We start from the raw sequence: 22,817 nt of genomic DNA on the forward strand, positions 1-22,817 counted from the left end.
CCGCACATAAACTGTCGATGCTGGGGAAATGACGCTCTAATATAGGTGTCTTACACAACATCCCTCCTCTGACTAGAAACGGTCTGCTTGTATGTTCTTTCGTTCCTTCCCTTGAAATCACAGGACATCTAAACATTTATTTCTCTCCTTTAAAAGAAAGAAATAAAGACAAAGGCTGAAAGGAAGGATAACCGGTGTATACATTTGGTGCACTAAATTAAAATCATGCTAGAAATTCTACACCTACAGAAGCTGGAAAACACCAGATACACATTGCTCTGGGAACTTGTTTGTCAGAAGCATTCAACTGTGAAAGAAAACGGTGCAGATGCTTTAATTAAGCAATGTAAGACTTCAGCTTGCATTAGTCTTGATTTTTGCCTCTGGACATGGCTTCAACTCAGGCAAATACAAAAACCTATGGGTCTTCAACCAAGGCAAAAAATACACCTCTAAGGAAATTGCTTTTATTTTTCCCACTCATCTGAACAGGCACAAAACCAGAAAATGGCCAAAGAGCCAGTGAACAAACTGCATCTAAAACATCAATTTTCCTTGAAACCAAATAGCTTATGAGAACACAAATAGAAATATAAAAGGGAATGAGTGTTCTGAAGCATGCCCCACTCTCTCACATTCATGGATGAAACAGGAAATACATTTTTCACACATAAAAATCTCTCTCCAATTGGAAAATAATTTTACTGAGGAATTGAGGCAGGAAAATCGAAAATTAAATTCTGGGCAGATGATGAGTTGCAAATTAGGAAAATTATTTCAGTCATATTTGTAGAAATACTGAACCATTTGTGCAAGAAATGTATATGGAAATGCTAATACTGGGTTAATTCTAAAAAGCAAAAAACTAAGACCATTATAGCATACACTTAATGCACCTGGCTCCACTAACCTCACTTTACAATTGAACCATTAAGGAAAATGTAAATGTCTTCTGAGGAAGGAAATCTGGTCAAGGGCTTGACAATAAAAGACTTTGCTTGATAAACATATTGTCTTTCCGAACCAAAAAGAAAGAATAAAGTAAATATTGTAGCTAAAAATGGTGCTGCTAAAATTGCCTGCTTAAACAGATCAAGTATCTGAAAAGGCAAAACAAGAATGACCCACATTTTCTGAAAAGCCAAAATACTCAAGAGACCTCCTAATACAAATATCAAGAACCACTGTAATATTTTCATGTATACACACTGAGTATATATATTCGTGTAAATATACATATATATATGACTGATGCTAGCATTTCTTGAGAAATGGAAATGTGTGTTAAATAAAATATTCTTCCGTTTCTTTTCTTACTTTTTACCCTGAAAAGCTGAAAATTACATTGAATAAGAAAGCTGGCCTTAGAGAAGAAGGTTAAGGGTCAACTCTGAAATGCTAATTTTATGTCCCATACATAAATGGTCATGGTTGAAAGGGACCTCTGAAAGTCATCTGGTCCAACCCTCTGCTCATGCAGAATCACCTACAGCAGGTTATCTGGCACTGTGTCCAGATGGCTTTTGAATATCTACAAGGGTAGATTACTTGTGTAACCTTATCTAGGTGTTCCTGTTCCGGCAGGGGGATTGGACTAGATGATCTTTTGAGGTCCCTTCCAATCTCTAGCATACTGTGATACTGTGATACTTCATACCACTGGGAACCTGTGCCAGGGCTCAGTCATCCTCACAGTGAAAGTGTTTCCTGATTGTCTTGGGTTCAGCTGTAGCAGTCATTTTTCTCCTTAGTAGCTGGTGCTAGTAAGTTCAGAATGAACCTCCCATGTTCATTTCTTTGTCAGAATGAGCCTCCCATGATTCAGATTGTACTCATTGCCCCTGGTGCTGTCACTGGCCACCACTGAAAAGAGCCTGGCATCAGGCTCTTTGCAACCCTCCCTTTAGGTAGGTATCTAGAGTAGCAAGATTGCCCTGAGCCTTCCTTCCTCCAGGCTGAACAGTCCCAGCTCTCTCAGCTTTATCTCATAGGACAGATGCCCCAGTCCTTCATTATTTCATTATTGTCTTCAATGTCACTTGGTAAGAACAAAGTCCAACTCCTTGGGTGCCCTAACATTCAGTGTAATCTGTAGCCATGAGTCTAGTACTAAACCACATGAGTTTAAGTCCAAACCATATCTGAGTGTCTTTGCTGCTGATTTGTACAAGAACTGTGTAAACTCTGTGAGTAAAATGAAGATCTCGCCACCATCCTGTGGTCCCAAATGCTGTGGTTGCTGGGCTTTTCCCAAATTCATCTGACAACATGAAGTAGAAGATTTTCCTTTCTTTACCCTTATGTAGAAAAGCCTTTTGCTTGCTTCTAAGAAATGGCATGCTAGTTAGCCTTGCCCCGGCTTGGGTAAGAGAAGGGTGGAAAAAGAAGTGAGAGCTATCCCAGAACACTCAGTAACCTATCAGCTTGTCACTGGTGATATGTGCTGCTTGCCAAAATCTGTACTCCATCTTCCACTGAAAGATGTATCTGGCTTGATTAAATTTACTTACCTACACTATTGGATGGAGCTGGAAACTAGAATGGGGGAACAGCTACTTTGAGAATGATTCTGCTTGAGTCCTGGTTTGAGTTATAGCTGCGCTTTTATTCCATTAGATGTCCGATCCTTCAACATGCAAAATAGTCTTAGTGGTGGATATATATGAAATTAGCTGGCAGTTGACTACAGCCTTGGAGAAACTTCAATGTTAACTTAAAATACTGAGTAGTTTGGGATATTACATAATTTGTATTGCATAAGTATGCCAATATTGCACAGTCTGCAGGCACAAAATAATATTTCAGTATATCACAGGACTGTTAGAGAAAGAACTGTTAGGGACTGTGAGTGACAAAGATACAATATGGAAGAGAAGGGTGAGAAGCCTGTCATAATTCTATAATGAGTGAGGCCTTGTGTTTATGAGATCCCCCAGCTCTGTCATGGAGAGCAGGTATACCACATGGTTCTGTTAAGTCAGATGTTTGGTTCAGCACCTTCAAACCTGCCGGACTCATGGGAAACTTTTAAGTGATTCAGCAGCCACTGTATACCCCATACAGGATCACAAAACACTCAGCTTCTGCTTCATGGGAAATTCTATAACATCCATATTTCTTCTTTACATCTTTTGCCCTTTTTCATCTGGTGGAAGTTGCATGTCTTTTGGAAGAAGTTATCTATTTGCAGGATGTTGATGCAGGTCAAAGGACAAAGCTTTCATTAACTTTTTGAAACCTCTTCATGTTGAGGATTTCCATAAAGCCATCAAGTTATCTGCTTCAAAGCTTCCTCCTCAACTTGCTTTTATTCTGGGTACTGAAAACTGATAATTAACCAGTGCCAAGCTGAAATGAAGTTACTATCTTTTTTTTCCCCAGTCTGTTTAGTGTCATCAAGCTAAAGCTGTCTTTTGTTACTTACCTTTCTTGTCTTCTTTCTGTGATAAAATAACTCGGCTTAAGAATAGTTTTAACATTGTATTACACTGATAGAAAGAGAAAGGGAGGAACATTTGTTTTCAAAGCTTGTGCCTAAATTCAGTTTCATTGTCCTTCCATTTTATCAGCATTTGCCTGAGCTTTTTGATCCTGAATTTATATTTCTTGATTCTCTAGCATTCAATGAAACAATAATTTTATGCTATTTTATAGTGATCAATGTAGGTTTGTGCTTAATAAACAATTAATATCTTTGCCCAAATGAAATTTTGGTCAACACAGCCAAACCACATTGATATTAATCTCCCCTTTATAGATATTAAAAGGGAAGTGAAGTCGAAAATATAAACCATACCATAAAGCTGTCAACAACTACGATGTCAGCAACTACAAAAAATGGATGCCATCAACATAGTTTATTTCATGCATCTCTCTCTCTTTTCTTTGGAGACCACTTCCCCCCCTCACCCCTCCCCCCCCCAGTAAGCAGAAGTTTCCTCATAACATGACTGAGCATTTTACGTTTCATTTGATGAAACACTTCCAAAACCCTAAAAAGAAAAACTAGATATAACCTTTACTTCTGTAATACCTTATGTAGAAGAACAGACTATGTACATATGAAAGAACGCGACTCTCAGCATGTAATTAGCCTCTTAGCACTTTCAGAATTTACCCTAGCAATTATGAAATTAACACAATCACACCAAATATTCTTTACTTGCTTAAAAAACATTAATTTTGTTATCAGGCAAAGGAATATGTCCAGCTGGGTCCTCAGAAGACATTGGAAAGAAATATTAATGAAACGAAAACACTTCTAAGGAATAAATTAACTGTATTTCTAATTCCAGTCAATCTCCATGATTTCACTTTGAGTACCCTTAATTTTAGAGAGGAAAATCCTGTCTGCACATGGAGCATCTATGTCTACTTTCCATTTCTTCTAAAGAGTACATGTATTAAGTGATTCAGATGAAAAAAACCTATGCAGATTTTTTTCATGCATCATGCATTCTTAGAAAAATTACTAGCAGATATTTACAGATATAACAGCAGATATTTACCAACTCTCTTTTGTTGGATATATTACTTATTTGACAATACTTAGCTAAAATCCTATGAATACTTAAAAATAGAAAAAGAAAATACTTTCTCTGGACTTGCTCCGTCAGCTCCATGTCCTTCTTACATTAGAGGCCCCAGACCTGAGCTCAGTACTCCAGGTAGGAGTGTCACAAGGGCAGAACAGAGGGTTCATTTGCAGACTTGTACTTTTTTCTGTAGAATTTGTAGAAAATTACTTTCAGTCAATGAATGTTGACAATGTTTATGTATTTGTTGCACTGTTTATCCCTCACTATCTACGGTTTCTAGAAAGTAACATTGCTTCCCATAGTGTTATTTGTGGTCTTGACCACTATATTGTTATTCCTGCTCCTTCACAGAGTGTGCAGAAAAAGCTTCTCTGCAATTGGAACCTCAGAAGCATCAGTTGCAATTTCTAGTCAATGTCAGCCTTGGAAGTAACATCTGATAATAAAAAAAAAGTAACCAAACAAACGTTGTGGGTTAACCCCGGCCAGCAACCAAGCTCCACACAGCCATTTGCTCATTCCACCCCTCAGTGGGATGGGGAGAGAATTAGATGGGTGAAAGTTAGAAAAATGGGTTGATATAGAATCAATTAATTGCTTCCCATCAGCAGATGTTTAGCCCTTTCCAGGAAAGTAGGGAGTAACATGTAATCGTTATTTGGCAAGAAAAGCATCGTAACTCCAAGCATTTCCCCTTACTCCTGCTTTGCCCCACTTTTTAGTGTTGAGCATAAAGTCATATGGTCTGGGATTTTCCTTTGGTCAGCTGTCCCAGCTGTGTCCCCTCCCATCTTCTTGTGTGACTCCAATCTATTTGCTGGTGAGGCAAAGTGAGAAAAAGAAATGGCCGTGACACTGAGTAAGCACTGCTCAGCTGTGAACAAAATATAAAGCTGCTATGAAGAAAATAAACTCCACCCCAGCCAAAAATAAACACTTCTTATTGGTATTGATTGTCAGTAAAAACAAATATTGCATTTAAAAAAAAAAACCCAAAACTCCTAAAATGCAAAACCCCCTGACCAACCTAACTCAACCCACCCCCAAAGTATGGCTTGGAATATTATGTTATTTCCCATACCTGTATTAGAACTAAACAGAAGTCCATGTTTTTCCTCTTCTTTATCGAAGAGAAAGCTCTACTTCATCATTCTGAAAGGCTGCTCTGTTGCTTACTCATTATGTAAGATCTATTTTGCAACCTCATTCTACAATGGCTAAGAATGATTTTGCAGCCAAATATATTGCTCCCTCTAGACTGAATAGTTTGTGTTATAGTCTTTCATTCCAGTTTTCTGCATGGTACTGTAAGCTGGGTACTAATTCTCTAAGAAAGTCGGGGGTTAAACTCTAACGGAAACAGTCAAAGAACAATTATCAGCATTTGATGAAAAGGGAATAGCAAAACTTTTACAGAAGAAATGGAATAAAAGGAGTTCAAACAGAAGGCACAGATGTGTGAAATGTTTGCAAAATATTCTTTGGAAGAGTGTACCATTGAGAGCATGTTGCATTAACTTGCTAAACGTTTTATGTGTATGGAACAGAACTACATGGTCTTACTTTTGTCAGTGGAAGATTGCTGTTTTGCCAGATCTGTGTTTAATGGATTACCCAGTACTCAACATTAGTCACCATTTTTTGCAGGTTTTGGTGTGCTTACTTTGAATTACCACAGTGTCTGAACAATGCCTTGTAGTAGCAGTGCTAGCTGCCTGGTTTGGCTTTAGAGTCAGCGATGACACCGATTTGGCTCATGAACTCAGAAATGTTCTACAGCCTCTAGATGATGTTTTTTCTTTTGCTGAATGGACAAGAACTTGCTGTGTGCTTCTGAAGTGCCTACCACAGTAGAATGCTCAGCTCATTCAAATCCTTTAGAACCTTATAGATTTCTAGAGCAAACTGGATTTTTGAAGACCGAAAGTATAATAATTCTCATGTATTTTCACATAATTTCTTCCAGTGAAGAAAATCTTACAGTCTGTTCTCTTGTTTTTATGTACGAGAGAAGGAAAGGCATTTCCAGGCAGTTTTGATTTTAAAGATTTGCATTCTAGATCCAATAAGGCTGTTGAATATATAATGAACTGCTTTTATTGGCAATGAAAGCTTGTTTGCTTGTTCCTGCTACAATATTAAAGACTTCTGCTGTCAGAAGCAAGCTGAATGCATTTTGGGTTCAAAAGCATCCTATTTATAGTCTATATGCAAAATGATCTCTATTCATTACAATGTCTCATTTGCAGGTTATCATTCTGCTTTCCTCTGAAAGCTAGTGGACAGATGTTTCCTCCCATCTTGACTCATTGCATTAGTAATAGAAAAATATTCTGCACCCTAATATGGTACCCTTCATAAGCAGAACTGGAGGACAGAATCAGCTTGTTTAAAACACGCAGGATAGTGCAAAGAGAAGATTCTTTTGACTATAACTACATTATTCAAATCTTTCAGTTTTTGAATTAAATAACTTTCAAATAGCTTTCCAAATAGTTGCAGTCAGTAGCACAGAAGTAATATTCCCTCCTTAAAAATAAAACAAAATAAAATAGAATAAATAAAATAAACCAATAAAATAGAAACCCAAATAAAATCAAAACAAAATAAAATTTTGCCACAGGTCTTAAAATAAGAATTTCTTACAAGTATGTAGCCTCATACCCCATCAGAGTTTCATTTCCCCATGCAGAATGACAGAATGAAAAAAAGTACTAGTATTTTATACTTCTGAAACTGCTAAAGATATTATTAGACAGTGCAAGTAATATTGACACCATTTGGTACCTTTCATGGAAGTTTTGGCCAATTTGATCCAGTGCTATTGTTGAAATTTGATTCTCTGAAAATAAATTTCAAGGTTTAAAAATGCAAAAAATGATTTCATAGAATTCAGCAACTCCACAAGCAAGACAGATGTTTTTAGTTTTGGTTTTTTTTTTTCATGTCATTTTATGGAAGTCATTTATCACTCGTAGGTTGGCTTACGCATCTGAAAATTTGCTGGTTGTTTTCCGCAAAATTTCCTGGTCTGTGAAAAATAATTAAAGGTTATTCTGCTTATAAAGCCGGTTAGGATCTTGGGCAAATAAATAAATAAATAAAAAAGCATGTTCACATCCAAAACAGATGTAAGGATTTAAAGACTCAGATATTCCTGTAAACGTATTTTTGCCCCTTTCTTAACCAGTGGTGGCTATAACGTTCTTTAGGTTTCACTGGGTACTGATCTGTTTGATACTGACCTTTTCTGGACACTATGGTTAGTGAATAATTTCTTTCAATATATTCTTTATCAGTACTTTTTTCAATACTTTGTTTATATCTTTACCAGTAGCTCATTTTTGTCTTAAGCTCACACAGACTGGGAGAAGCGGGTAGTAGTAGAAGGAATAGAAACCACATATGAAAATCCTCTCTTGCTCTAGATTCTGGGAACTAGATTCTGGGGATCTGGAAATTTGGTCTAAGTGTTTGCATGAAAGATGTAAAGGGTATTGTGTTTGAAAGTCTGTAGTTACTGTTTTGCCTTGAGATGGGTTAATTTTACATTTCAAGATCATTTCTTAACTTTGATGATCTCAAAGTATGTTGACATAAAAATATTCTGTTCTGCGTGAAGGAAGCATGAATTAGAACTAGTTTTGTTAAAGCTCATTAACTTAAAATGTCTTAACGCGTACATAGCCAAGTCTTTTTGTCAATATTAATTTTCACACTTTATTTTGGCCCATGCTAGATGCACAGAACAGGTAAGCCCAAAGGCGGCAATGATGACATTAAATGACACCATCTAAAGCCACTCAGACAGTTAAAGAAACCCTTCCATAACAGCTTTATACCACCTTGCACCATCTACACAAAAAAGGTTCAAGCCAAAAGCAGCCTGCACAGCAGTAATTGTAAAATTCCCAGCAGTCAGTCGAAAAACATTAATAAGAATACCAAGGCTTCACATTTACACTATTATCACCACATTATTGTGGTAGTTAGGTTAAGAACAATGTTCTTAGAAAGCAGCCTAATTTTTATGTCTTTTCACATCCTTCAACATAGAGAATTCTTTATTACCACGTACTTAACACTAATCCCTAATAGATTGTGTTCCCTTACTAACAGAGCAATCCTGGAGACAGAACCTGCCCTCTTTCAAAACAAGCAGAGTAAGACTCTTTTATGGTTTCCTTGACTATAGGTTGCCATGACATGCTCCTTGTAACTTGCCTCAATACACTCAGCATGTTCACCTGAAACTTTTTCAGTGTTTGAAAACACTTGCACAGTATTTGGACAGCAGCTTCATAGACTCACGTTTGCACTCCCTGCACACACAGTGCATAGCAGACATCAGTCAAAAATCTGTCATGACTGCTTGCCACAATTTCAGTAGCTGAATTCTGACCAGTGACTTAGGATTTACTGCAGACCCTGCCAACTCTACAGGGCTGAAAAATTCACAATTTGCCCCAAATATGTAGATACTTTGTCCTCTTTGGATTGCATCTATGAATGGACAGAATTCTATTTTCTCAGTGTAATGATACATTTCCAAAGAACAAAAGGGAACTCCTGAGGCATCTAAAGTGTGATAATTTCAATTAAATTCATATGAAGCTATGGGAATTTTGCCAAAGAGTTTGCATATGCTGGCCCAAAATTTCCTGCTGAAGATGATATACATTTGCTAATCTAAGAATGCATTTTCCACTGTCCAGCTGCTAGTTAGGAAGATTAATGACTGCTTCGTAGTTCCAATTAAACTCCTTTATCATCAAGAGGAAGCAAACAAGTTTTGATTTCAAAAGTACTGCTTAAGAAAGAAGACCAGGGCTGCATAACACTGACATTTTATTAGAATTCATTTGTAACAAATGGAACTTGTGTCAGCAAAGAACTGATTTTCATACAGACTTTCTTTCGCCACCAATGTAACGAAGTAAGAAAATAAAAAGCACGCCTTTCATTCTGTAAAACATTTACGCGTACTACTAATTAGAGGTAATTGTATCTTTTTTAACAAGCCATTTTACAAGGTAATTTTTAAATTTCTTTTAGTCTATGCATCCAAAACAAGAGCAAAGAACACAATTTTTTATTATCTTTGTAAAGACACTCCAAGCTTGAATGGCAAAGCCACATAACAGATGGTTATGATGAGACCTGCAGCCTTCTGATATCTGTGGAGTATCAGGGCACAAAAAAAACCCAACCCAAACAAACAAACAAAACAAAACAAAACAAAACAAAACAAAACACAAAGAGAAAGAAAAAAGAAAAAGCCTGATAAAACTGAAGAAAATAAGGAGAGAATAAAAGGAAAAAAATCAGTTGCATTTTTTTTTTTTCCTTTTTACATGTTCTGTGTCTTTTAGATACACGTAAGTGGATTTTAGAAGCAGTTTCTTACAGATAGGTTCAAGTTGTAACATTATTGGGTATAGAATCAATAGGGCAGTGCATAGTACAAAGGTACATATAGAAAGTGCAAATCTCCCTAGAGGGCCATTCCTTCCTCCAGCCATTCTCTCTACTACCTAACCACTCAATTTTTTAAAAAACAGCTAAATTAAACTTCTGCATAAATCATTTTTATACATTTTGTGGGTTTTTTTTTCTCCTTTTCAACTAATTATAAAATTAGACATAACTACACATATAAACAGCAATAAATAACAGCACCGTACTGGTTATGCTGATGAAACCAATTTTAAGCTTGGAAATGTATGATGTATGTAAACAAAGATGCTCACTATCCAAATTAATTGTAGAATGACTATATATAAAAAAAAAGTGGAATGCACATCAATGATGCTAACATTTATCCTAAGAAACATAACTAAAATGAATATTTAGTTGTACAAAGTTTTCCTCACAAATTGGATCTGCTCTTTTTTTAACTCCCTCATTTTCTTTGAGGCTTGAATGATAGTCTACTAGGAGAACACACTGATCCCTTTACAGATTCAGTGTGCAAGAAGCTTCCCTAGTCTATGTTTACAAAATGATGCTTTTTGATTATCTTGTTTTTCTGATCCTCTACATTTGAGCTGAAGAATACGACCACACAACATAACCTGGGAACTTCAACAGTTATTTTAAAGTATAAATCAAGGAACAAGAAGAAAAGAAATGTAGAACACATTCTTCTCTGTTTCAGGTGTAAGTTAGAGAATCTCATTCTGAGGTAGCCTTCTATAATACTTCTATTCCATATATATATATTTATGTTTTCGCTTTGATTTTTTTTTTTTCTTTACAAAAGTACTCAAATGCAACACTTGCTGGAGTTCGGTCTTTCATATTTTCCTTTCTGCTAGTACTGGGAAGAGTTGAAGAAGAAGAAGAAAAGTTGAGGTCACACTGACAAGCCGTAAAAACGTTCCTATTTGAAACCCCACGGAAAGAATTCCTTTGATACTCATGTACTGACAATGGCAGGAGGCATGATGGAAAACAGGGTCAATGTAAATGGCGTCCTATTAAAGTTATCAAAAAGTACTTTGTGCTGTTCACAGAATTTTCTTTGTTCTCTGGAAGAAAACTAGTGTCATTCTCAAATGTATTCTGTGGGCTCAGTCATGGTAGCCTTATGTGAATCCTCCCACTGAAAGCAATTGCTTGACTTTAACAATCTGTTGACACAAGCAAATGAGCAGGACTTGGCCCAAAATCTTAAAAAAAAAAAAAAAAAAAAAAAAAAAAAAAGGAGCATAAGCACTGCTGATGTCAACTACTGCTACTGTACTGCTACATCTCTGCAATGATAACACTACAACCAGTGACACAGCGGGTTTGAAAAGACAACGAGAAATATATTTTTAATTTGTGGGCTCATCTGTTACTGGAAATATGGAAGGATAAAGGGCCTTGACTATCTATGTGTTTTGGGTTATCATTTATTACCATCCATACTTGATTAGAAACTGGAAATTCATATTTTTCAAAATTGTCTGATACATGTATTAAAATGTTTGAAAAAATAACAGAGATATGAACAAACTGAACTAAACACAAATGAAGGCTAACCTAAAGAAATGCTATTCAAAATAGGCATCAAATATAAGGCACTCTAAATGTAAAATTAAAATAAAACCCAGCATCCCCAAACAATGCTGTATGCCACAAAATGTTTGATTTCACAGAGCAATGTGTTTGGCTTTGCCCTGTTAAATATGATAAATGTAAATTATATAGCGCACACTATAGACAGTATACTATTGAATACAGTTTTAAAACATCTTAATACCTAGTATATTACAACATTCTCCCCTCCTAAAGGGATATGCACTGACCTTTCCCACATGCACACCTCCTACTTTTTATAATATGATTTCTTATTGCACTATAGTGTTACAAATATTGAACTTCACTGGAAGCCTAGATCACATACTCTGTGTGTGTGTGCATATGCATGTGTGCATGTGTGTGTGTGTGTGTTCAAGTGGCAACGTGGACAGAAATATTATTTGGGATAGAGATTATGGTCAAATATCAATGATGTGCATTCCTTGCTTCCCTTTGAAACAGAAGTTTATGGACCTTGGAAATGTAGAGATGATAAAATAGTAGTTTAATATAATTGCAGTATACTGGACAAAATTCCCAATGCATTGATAAATCTAGGTATGTAAAAACTGAAATGTATGTGTGTGAATATCTACCTTTCTGTATCTCTGTAACTTCACAGAGATTTAGACAAAGGTACTCAGAAATAGATACATATATATATAGAGAGAGAGGGTGTGGGTGTGCATGTGTGTGCATGTGTGTGTGTTAGCAGCATCTTTATACTTTGCGCCTCCCTGTTGATTCCAAAGGAAACCAAAAAGCCCCAATTTGATTTAACTGATTACAATTAATATTTTCTTAAAGCAAAATAAAACAAACAAAACTGTAAAAGTAATATCTAACAAAACTGTGGTACTGTAGATAAATATAGGACTGCACAAAAATGTGCACATTTTTAAAGTGTTTAACATTTCTACAGCACAATATTACAGGTTATAATTCTACAGCTTAAAAAAAATCTACAGTTTTTAAACAAAAAGGTTAAAAGTTATGCAACCTTTTCTTTAATTCACTTCATTGAATGATAAACTCTTGTTAAAAAAAGGAAAAAGTTTACACAGTTAAAAATGAAGCACAGGTCAGCAGTATCTTTACAATACTAAAAAACTAAATCAAGGACTTTGTTTTTAAACATTCCCACGTTTTCCCTAAAGTGTTATGATGAGCAGTATGATGGGAAGGGGTGATGTTGAAGTAAAGAGTTCACTTTCTTTGAAAAGCCAGGGCCTGCACTGAACCGCAGTTCTCAAAATTCCTCTTTGCAACAGCATAAAATCCTGAACAAGATGATTGTTCTTTCTGATTAATTTCCTCTTCCCTTTAACTTCAACCAAAGTCGAACCCTTGAGGTATCTGTAAATGAGATCCTTCAGACGCCTCAGTGGTCAGGATTCTTTTATTATGGTTAGGTTATTAAACTGTGAATTCTTGGTCCACATGGAATAGTTTGTTGTTGTTGGGCTTTTTGTTGTTGTTGTTTTTAAGTATCCCCGCTTTTTTTTTTTTTTTTTATTTTTTTTTATTAATTAATTTTATATATCCCCAAAAATTGCTCCTTAGCTAAGAGTTAAGAAGTACTTCTAAAGCACATTGTATGGCTCAGAAGCGGCTCTATGGATCTTAAAGGGCCTGCAATAAAAATCCACGATGGGCTTTTATGTTGCATAGTGATCAAAGCTGCCCAGATATTCCAGTGCGGCTCGATAGCAGAACTGGTATTGATCCTGGAGAAAGAAAGATAGACAACAAAAGCATCAAAAAACCAGCTTGTTGGTTGGTTCTATTTTCTTTCAGCTAAGAGTGAACACTTTGCTGCTACAGACAAATACACCACAGAGGCTTGTGCAGTTCAGCAATACTCTCTTGCTGACACCAACAGAAAACCAGTCAGTTAACAACAGATGAAGACAGACACTTATTTAATGCAGTAACATTTTCCACAAAATACAGCTTCTTTCTCTGCAGAGACTACACATCCATATACTGACCGTTTGTTATTTCTGGATTAATATAACATCAGCATAAAGCTTTCTTCTTATGGGAGCATGCTAAAATGCTTTTCCCCCACATATTTAGGTAGCAAAATATCCAATAAACTGAATAGCAAATACAAAGCGCTAAGTGGCAAAATCCATCACAGCCTTAAAATGGCATGCTGTATGGAAAACCACCAGGTTAAAAATGATGTTAAGGAAGCAAATGAAATCCCAAACTTCCAGTAATATAGGCTTTTATGAAAATGTGAAGGTATCTTAGCTTGTGTCAAGAAAAAATGCCTAAGAGAGAAATACACAGCTAAGACACCTTATTTACATGAAACAGATTGCATTTCAACCTACACCTAGAAGCAGAGAAAACTTCAGTGTGGTAAGAGATTTGCTCACACCCCTGGTGAATTCAACATTTGGCATTTTGTGCTATTCTCACCCCCACCAGCAATACTTTTGCACATTTATGTAATATTGCAAGCTGAAATGGCACTTCTGTGTACTCATTTTCAACTGCCATTTAGGGTTTAAGTATTAAAAAAGAAAAAAACTGAAAAGAAATTGCCTCTGAAATCCACCCAAAATATCAGGAAGCCCTGCTTATTTATCTGAAAGTGCTATGTGGTAACCCCATAAGGGTCATACTTGTTAAGATCATAATTACAATTCTTTTGGAGACCACGAAACACATTGGATATTTGCTTCAATACAGTGACGTGACCGCTAATAGTTCTTTTCCGCTTCCTGTTGGAACAGTGTTGAATGCATTAGGTACATGCATAAATTTTAAGTGTATGTGTGGTCCACGTGGAATTCAAGTGCTTTGTTTAGTAAGGATTAGATTTCCTGGCAGTTTATATTACCAAATGACAGACTTGTTTTCTACAGAATCCTGAAAGAAATCCGTTCACAACACTTCTATTTTCAGCAAGGGTATGAAAGGTAGCACAGGCAGATAAGTCAAAGTAGGAGGAGACAGAATATATTGTGTAGCTGAACTCTGTCAGGTAGGGCCCAAGTAGGATAGATTTTCTGTATACTGTAGTTATTTCTTGGAACAAAACTAACGGAAAGCAGTCATTTTTCATTTTGCTTATCCAAAAGAATGATGTTAATTGAAAAGAAATGGAATTAACTCTTCAGTTTGGTCACAGTGATTTACTTGGCTGACAAGATTAAAAATAAGTATTCTTTATTTTTCATGTACTTTATTTTACAAAGCTGCCTTCTTGAAAAAGAAAATGGCAAAATGTGGGGAACCATTTTAGATTTCACAGACTGTCATCTAAAGGCTAGTGTCAATCAAATTATACTTAATTAACGTATGAACTAAAATGTTTCCCTTCTCCTGTCCTTCTGCTTGGTTTCCTAACCTCTTTGCTCTGGCTTAATTCAAGCCTCCTATACAGAAATTTACGTAGACATTAAGCACAACTGGAAATGTTTAAGTATTCTTTATGACATGACACAGTTCCAAGCATTCAGGCACCAAAAATCAGTTGATACTGCTTAATCCTTTCCTTATTTTTCTAAGGCACTCTTGTTAGCATAGAAATTACTTACACTATGGTTTTCCTGGATGCTGAGTTTACCATTATAATTTTCAGACCGAAGAGCCACTTACTCGACACAAAGTGAGAAAACCATTTAAATAATGGTGTCAGTCTGAAGCTGTGAACACCACTTTGCTCCCATAACAAAAAAAAAACAAAACAGTGGATCCACCTGCAGAAATAATTTACCTCCTTCTTTATTACCACACATTTCTGTTAAGAAACAAAGGTTCAAATAAAAACAGGTAATGCTTTTAAAAATATTGTTTTCCTTAACTACCACAATTTAGGATCCACTACTGAAATGATCTTTTCCTTCCATAGCCTGGAATATCTACTGCTTTAAAAGGAAATAGTCTTTGCAGTACCTTTATGGCAGATTTTAGACTGTAGTCATACAGTCACTTAAGATACAAATGTAAGCACATTTTATACAGTCTCTCGTGTGCATTCTTTGGCTGTGGAAATATTCCCTCTTTTCTATCAACATTGTATATGGATACTGTTTTGCTCACCTCTGTCTGTACCATGGCTGGCCGCTGTGTCCTTAACATTTTGACAGTCTGGAAGATATCTACAACGCCTTCATATCTCATTCTTTCTAACACAATGCTCAGAGTTATGAATACTCCAGTCCTTCCAACACCCGCGCTGTTGCAATAAAAGAAGGAAAAAAAGAAAAAAAAAGAAAGGAAAAAAGGAATGTTAATTGATAGTTAATGCTGAAATAATTAGCTGCTTGGCTGTCAAATTATCTGTGGTTACAACACACCATATGTGTACAGATTTCTATATGGAGAAAGGCTCACTAAGCAAAATTCCACAGCAAACTACCACACTGCATTCAGAAGAATAATTGTGCTCAAGTAAACTTCGTATGCTACTAAGTACTTCCTGACTCTCCAGTTTTCACTGCAAAGTGACTTAATTTATTCATCTAGATATACAGCAATCAGTCATGGTGAAGGAAAATAAGAATGTTTGTTGCCAATAATTTAAGCTGAAATTGACAAAAGTAAAAGAAGCCAATGTATTTTACGTGCTTTGCTTTAGCTCATTCACATATATGCTGCCTTTTACACATCTTCAGTGTGTTAGTCTATCTTCTACTTTGAGTTAGAAATAGTTGATTTTGACAAAAGTAAAAGAAGCCATGTATTTTATGTGCTTTACTTTAGCTCATTCACATATATGCTGTCTTTTACACATCTTCAGTGTGTTAGTCTATCTTCTACTTTGAGTTAGAAATAGTTGATGGATTTTCAATCAATGTTGAAATTGTTCATACACATTACAATTAAAGTATAAATCCACAAATCCCTTAAGACACAGCTTTTATTAAAGTCTGAGGCTGTGGATATTTAGCTTTCCACTACTGATACATGTACACTGTGTCTGTCTACAAAAATGTGAAATATTTTCTTTGAATTTATGGTTTGTTTGTGTTCTGTTCTGGCTTGGGTTTCTGTTATTAGATAAATACCCCCACAAAGTGATAGAAATTCCTGTAATCAATAGCACCAATAGTTATCAGTTATTGAAATTAAACAATTCATGAGGACAACTCTTGGACAAAGAGACAAGTAACTACACAGAAAAAAAAGATTTCCCAAGTCTGAACTTCTATGGGTGGAAATTAAGCACCCCAACATCTCACTGTGGATGCTAATAATTTTGTAAGGTTTTCTCCAGTCAGATAGACTTGGGAAGCTGGAGATTTATAAGATCTATTCAGCAGACAGGATAGTGAAGAACATGAACAGCCAGGAAAGACTGAAGAACTCTGAACACTGACAGGGACTACGACAGAGATCCAGTGAATTTGTAAGATTAGTGCAGAAATTGAATGTCCAAATTGTCTGATGGTATTTTAGTTTGTGGTCTAGACCAGTGTACTTGTAGGGCTATTAAATCTATGTGATTAGATACAGCAGTTTTGCATAACCTGTGTGCCTTTGGAGAGCTGAAGCCAAAGGACAGTTGAGACACAATGTGACAAAATATCATGCTGACAGCGCTGGTTTACCTACATGTGATGGCAACGGTTCTGGACACCTAGAGCAACTGAAGACTGGAGTGTAAGGTCTCCTTTCCCTGATGTGGTAAATTAGAAAGTTAATATTTAGGGAAAATACTGAAAAAAATACTGGAAAAATAGCACTAGAACCTGGCTGGACTTGTGTGATCTAAGACAAGTAGCTGAGAAAGCGACCAGCAAGAGATAGCAGATTGCCCCTTCCTGCTCCTGTTCAATAGTTCAAAGATATAAAAAAAAGGTATAATTTTCTAAATTTGTGTGAGGACTTTTAGCCTCACACTTTAGTTAATCACTTAAAAAAAAAACCTACTCAAAACTCTTTAATTCAGCAAAAGGAGGGAAATATTCTGCTGTCTTGGGTTCATAAGAAATCAGAAAGTATTTGGAGAAGCCACTTAATGAGGAAGGCAGACAAATATGGAAAGATCTCAGTGCTTGCAAATTCATCAAATGTAGTATTTTGGTAAAGTCTGTAGGAAACTGACCCTGTTCCTCTGAAAGTGGTAAGCATACTTAAGCATTGTACAAATTCCTATTAGAAGATACTTAGGATTTCTGAAGAGTGATGGAAGTCCACATTACGAACAGCAAAATGAGCAGCTGATTTCCAAGCCAAAAACCAAACTGAGTTCTATCGCAACATTTAATGAAGCAATGCAACATAGGTTTTAAAGATCCTGAATTCAGAAAGTGCTGAAGGCACTACTTCATGTTATAGCATGAATCACTGAAGTTTAAACAGTTAGAAATTAAAGCTAGGATGCTTTGATAAGCCATAAGGAAGTACTGATGTTCTTGTAAGAGAGAAAAGTTTATTGTTAAAAAGTAATCTTGAACGCATGCTGGGAAAGGGTGGTCTTTCTTACTCACCAACTAAAAGCTGGAATAAAAGGACTATAAATATTCAAAATTGGTTGAAGTGAAAATTTTGCTTCAAGATAAATGTTCTTTTACCTATTTTTTAATTAACTCTCTGATGAGGTTAGATATTTTTAAATTGTGACACAGTGATCTATTTGTAAAAATGACAGAAAATGAGAACATTTTAAAATTGTGGGTGGCAGGGGTTTACTGTATAACAGAATGGAAATTTGTAAAAAATATGTAGAGTGGGAAGGAAACCACAGGAAAGTGGCACTATACTAGGGGAGTTTGTCATTTGAAGAATTTCTCTGTACAGGAAAAATCCTTCAAAATTAATCATGGCACAAACTGAAGACATTATTACTGTAATTACACAAAGATTAGGAAGCACAGGTACCCAGGATCTTATGTTTCCTGAAAGAAAAAAATAAACTTACTAATTTACTACGGATATTTGCTATAAGTTGACTAACATTAAGAAAGTCAATTCACATCACCAATCTCTAAATTGTCATTACAATGATGATAAGACATTTAAAGACCAAACCATGACAAATTATACTGGATTTGACTTTGTTTCTACCAAAGTCAATGGCAGAAGTCTCCATAATTTCAGCATGAAAGATCACACCCATTTGGAAGGGAGGTATAACCTACTGCAAGCAGTATTTCATTGCAGTCAGAAGTGGACAAGTTTGCATGGAACAAAGAACTTGGAAGAATACCATCACTTTGCCTTCTTATGTATGTCTGCATAAAGGCATAAATACTGCTTATTACTCCTCTGCTCTCAAAACTCATTAATGTCAGGAAGAATAAGGCTTGTTCTTGTCACAGTTGTCCTTCATTTTTCCTTGCCAAATGAATCCTAAACACTGCTCTGCAATGCTGTTCTCCTTAGCAGGCCATAAAAATTTTTAGGTACACACAAAAAAATAGGATTCAAGTAGTCCAACATATATTGTTTTGTCAATCTTTCAGATTGGGGGGCATATGAAACTTTGTCAAAATACACTTGTGTTTTAATAATTTCTGGTTGCTCCTGGCTTTGGAAGGACGAGAATCCGTCTCCTTGTGCCCATTCATGTGCTCTAGCAAACTTGTTTATTTTGTCTTCATGTGAAGTACTGGGCCATTACTTGGCTTGCAGGCAGAACTTGGAATCTGTATCAGTATATTGCATCTCTGTTATATAAATAAAAAAGATTTTGTCCACCAAAAATAATTCAGTGTTACAAAAATGAGTACCTAATATCCTAATGGAATTTATAGAAAACAATTTATTAAATAAGATAGAGATGATAAAGATATTATTTTTGGCCATCTGCTATAGACTCTGATTACTGTAGAGAAGAAAAAAAATCACTGAAGAATATTAAAAAGGCCCACCCTGGATTATGCACCCTGCAAGCTGTTTTTCATCTGCTTATCAATTGTAAATGAATTGAGGGAAGTCATCGTATCAAAAAACTGGCATTACATTCTGAAGTTAGAACTCACCAATCCAAGTCTCAGTGATATTTTGATAGGAAATGTCTCTAAACACTGCTTTCTATTCCATTCCCTTTCTTGAGCAAGCTACCATTTCTATTTGTCTCATCTTGATTGCTATGAATATGTTACTGAAGTGAAACCAGCTTGTTTACAGGTAGTAATTCCCACCAATACAACAGCTTTACTTAAAAAAAAAAAAAAAAAAAAAAAAAAAAAAAATCAGATACAGAAGCTTGTGATAAGGCTCTTCTACTGCTTTCTGTGTGTTGCATTGACCAGGTTGTTTATACCCTGCACTAGAGACTATTTTAAGTGAAGAAAAAATTATGTGCTTTCACATATTTTAGAAGACTCTTTTGTGTATAAATTGAATATCATAGAACAGTTCCTGTTTTGCAAAGCAGTCCTATGTGTTCCTTTATATATCTATTTGATTGCATTTTCTGATAGTTCACTATGAAATTCTATTTACATATACAACTATAAAGCAATCAGCAATCAAATTAGAAAAAAAATAATCTGCAGATAAGTTGTTTTGAGGCTTTGTTTACCTACCTGCAATGAACAGAAATTGGTCCATCCTGACCAAATTGCTCTTTTGTCTTATGAACTTGGCCTATGAAGTCAATAAATCCTTCTCCAGACTTTGGCACTCCTTGCTCTGGCCAGTCAGTGAACTGGAACTGCCTCACTGTTCGGGACTGGCCATCCTTTAACAAAAGACACAAGTAATGTACCCCAAAACCATGTCTGAGGGCTGAAAGTCAGTCAGCCAACAACCAAAAAGACAATCACAAACAAAGGATATTGATAAGAGGTAGGAATGGCTAAGATCACGTTTATGAAGACTCTTCTAATCACAGCACTGGCTTGTGCCTTGGACACATTGGTCCAGAAGTGCAGCTTCCATAACAATATTGCATTGATTCTGTTCTGCACTGGATAGGAGAGTTGTCTGACATTCTTCCTGTTTAAAAAGCATATCTGAGACTAAAGACATAACAATCTCATCAGGTTATATGATGTTTTTAGTAAGTTATGTTTTGATTCCTATATACTGCAAATCCTTTAAGGATGGGACATGTAGAATAAGGCCTCCAATCTGACTCTCCATTCCCTATATATGCCCATTAGTGCATGGCAGGAATGACTGATGCGACTCATTTAGCCACTGCCCTCTGCAGATGATATCTTTAGTAGTATGGTACTTCCTATGAGGTGGACATAACCCTTGAATAAGATGGGTCAAGATAACCCAGTTGTTTATAAAACCGTCCACTTTCCCTCAATCACTGTAATTTCATTCACTAACAGCTTGGACTCAGTACAAAATCAGAAGAAGGGCTTCCTCTCTCAAAACAAGTTGGCTGAAGCTGTTAATTCCCTTTGGTTAGGAATACTAAAAAGATTGTTTAAAACTGCAGGACACTGCAGCATGGTTATTTTCATGATGAAGGCATTGAAAGTATTAAATGCCAACTTCTGCTGTATGCCTATTAAATGTGTAAATGGTCAGGACACATAAATGGAGAAAATAAAGTACAAATGGATTAAGTAAATTTGTTCTGAATTTTCATGCTTTGCTCTTGGTGATTTCGACACTGCCAAACTTCACACCTAAAATTAAAAGCATGGGCATAAAAGCATGAGCACATGAGCTACTGATATGAACTAGTGCCTCTGGACATGTTTCCTAAGCACCCATCTTTCCATGGCTTCAAAATGGTCTAAATGAAGCTCTTGAAAAAATGAAATTATTACAGGAGATCCACCCAAAAAGCAACAAGTTATGGTGAAGGCAAGAAAAGTATTTTCTTTTTAATTTTTCCTCTACCACAAGCATTTAGCTATTACAGACCTTTGAAATGAAATAGAAGTGATTTTAAATATAACCAAAGCTTTTATGTTTTCTCTGGTATTGTGGTTTTTTGCCTCCCATGTTTCAGATGAGTAAGGAAAATAGAAAATAAGTGTATGTGCTCCAGCTACTGCTCCATAAGAGGACACATATACACTTCTCTGATTTATTTCTTGGACTTACTATCTCTTATATTCCCACTAGACCACTGAGACAATTTAGTAGTCTATTTCTGTGGAACATTTTTGGCCACTTAAAAAAATAAATAAATTTTTTTAAAAAATAAATCTGTTCAAAAACATTTACCCAATTTTATTTCTTGTGGGCATCAAGAAAAAGAACTAAATATTTCCTGTGAAAATGGCATTTTGGTAATGCAGACTTCTCTCAAAATGGTCCCTGTGATCCCATTTTCCCCAAAGAAGACATAATGAAATTGCACCCTTCAGATGGCCTTAGGCATGACATTGGTTAATCAGTAAGACAAAACAATAGGTTGCTTCCCTTCAATATAACCTCACATTATTCTGAAGTAAAGAAAACCTTAAGACTGACTCAGTTCAACATGCTGGCTAAGGAGATAGAAACTCTTAGCAAATTCTGACCCTGACAGGAATTATGCTAGAGTAACAGTAACTTCTGAGAGATAGAAAAGATAAGAAAGACGCTGCTTTACTAAGTCTACATTGTCATTGGAAAGACCACAACTTTCTATGTGCAAAATAGATTTGATGGTAAATATTTATTTTTCAGGTGTGTCTATTTCAATTGTGTTGGTATATTTCATGATCATAATAAGTCAATAATCCAGCGCAAGTCTGTGAAAACTGTTCTGATCTAGTTTTAAAGACAGTATTTTTTGTTATTTAATGCAATTTAATGAGCACACAAGTAAACTTAGTCTAATGGTAGAGTACCATAAAAATCCTACTGGGAACTGATCTGCAATTTCTTACACAGTTCCCTCTGCTATTGACATTATAAACAGCTCTCCTTTCTTTTAATGAGATGCTTGCCAATAGCAGTCCAAATACAAATGCTGTATTTTATTAAAATCTTTACTTGTGACAGTTCTCACAGTTAGTTATGAAAACATGAATTTTGAGATTCCCTGTGGAGCAGAGTGCTTTTAATGTATCATCCTATTCATTGGCTGATGATTTGGATTTCTTCTTGCTCTTCACAAACGATATTCAATTGTCTTTTGATGAGGCTGTAGAATTTATAATAACAGTTATTATTAATATTTTAGCCTTAAATGAGACTGCCCCAACATACTGACCTTGGAATTCACAGAGAAAGTGAGTGTAAAGCAGTCAGAAGCCACAGACAGGAACAGTTACAGAGGTCAGTTTCACCTTCCAAAAATTCACAGCTTTGTTTCAGAAACAACAGATAGTTCCACACCAAAACTTG

General features: G+C 35.8%; 1 protein-coding gene across 1 annotated transcript in view; it reads right to left on the minus strand.

Moving 5' to 3' along the window:
• Positions 1-13,033: 13,033 nt before the first annotated feature.
• PTPRD (protein tyrosine phosphatase receptor type D) overlaps positions 13,034-22,817 on the minus strand; it is a gene marked incomplete at its 5' end in the record, with an annotated part of 294,447 nt that continues 284,663 nt past the window's right edge. Inside the window, 3 exons of the mRNA XM_080636500.1 lie at positions 13,034-13,330; positions 15,663-15,798; positions 20,099-20,253. Coding sequence (XP_080492626.1) covers positions 13,262-13,330; positions 15,663-15,798; positions 20,099-20,253 — 360 coding nt within the window. The 3' untranslated portion in view covers positions 13,034-13,261. The remainder of the gene's footprint in view (positions 13,331-15,662; positions 15,799-20,098; positions 20,254-22,817) is intronic.

Source organism: Psittacula echo, assembly GCF_963264785.1.
Source record: "Psittacula echo genome assembly, chromosome: Z".
NCBI classification, from domain to species: Eukaryota; Metazoa; Chordata; class Aves; order Psittaciformes; family Psittacidae; genus Psittacula; species Psittacula echo.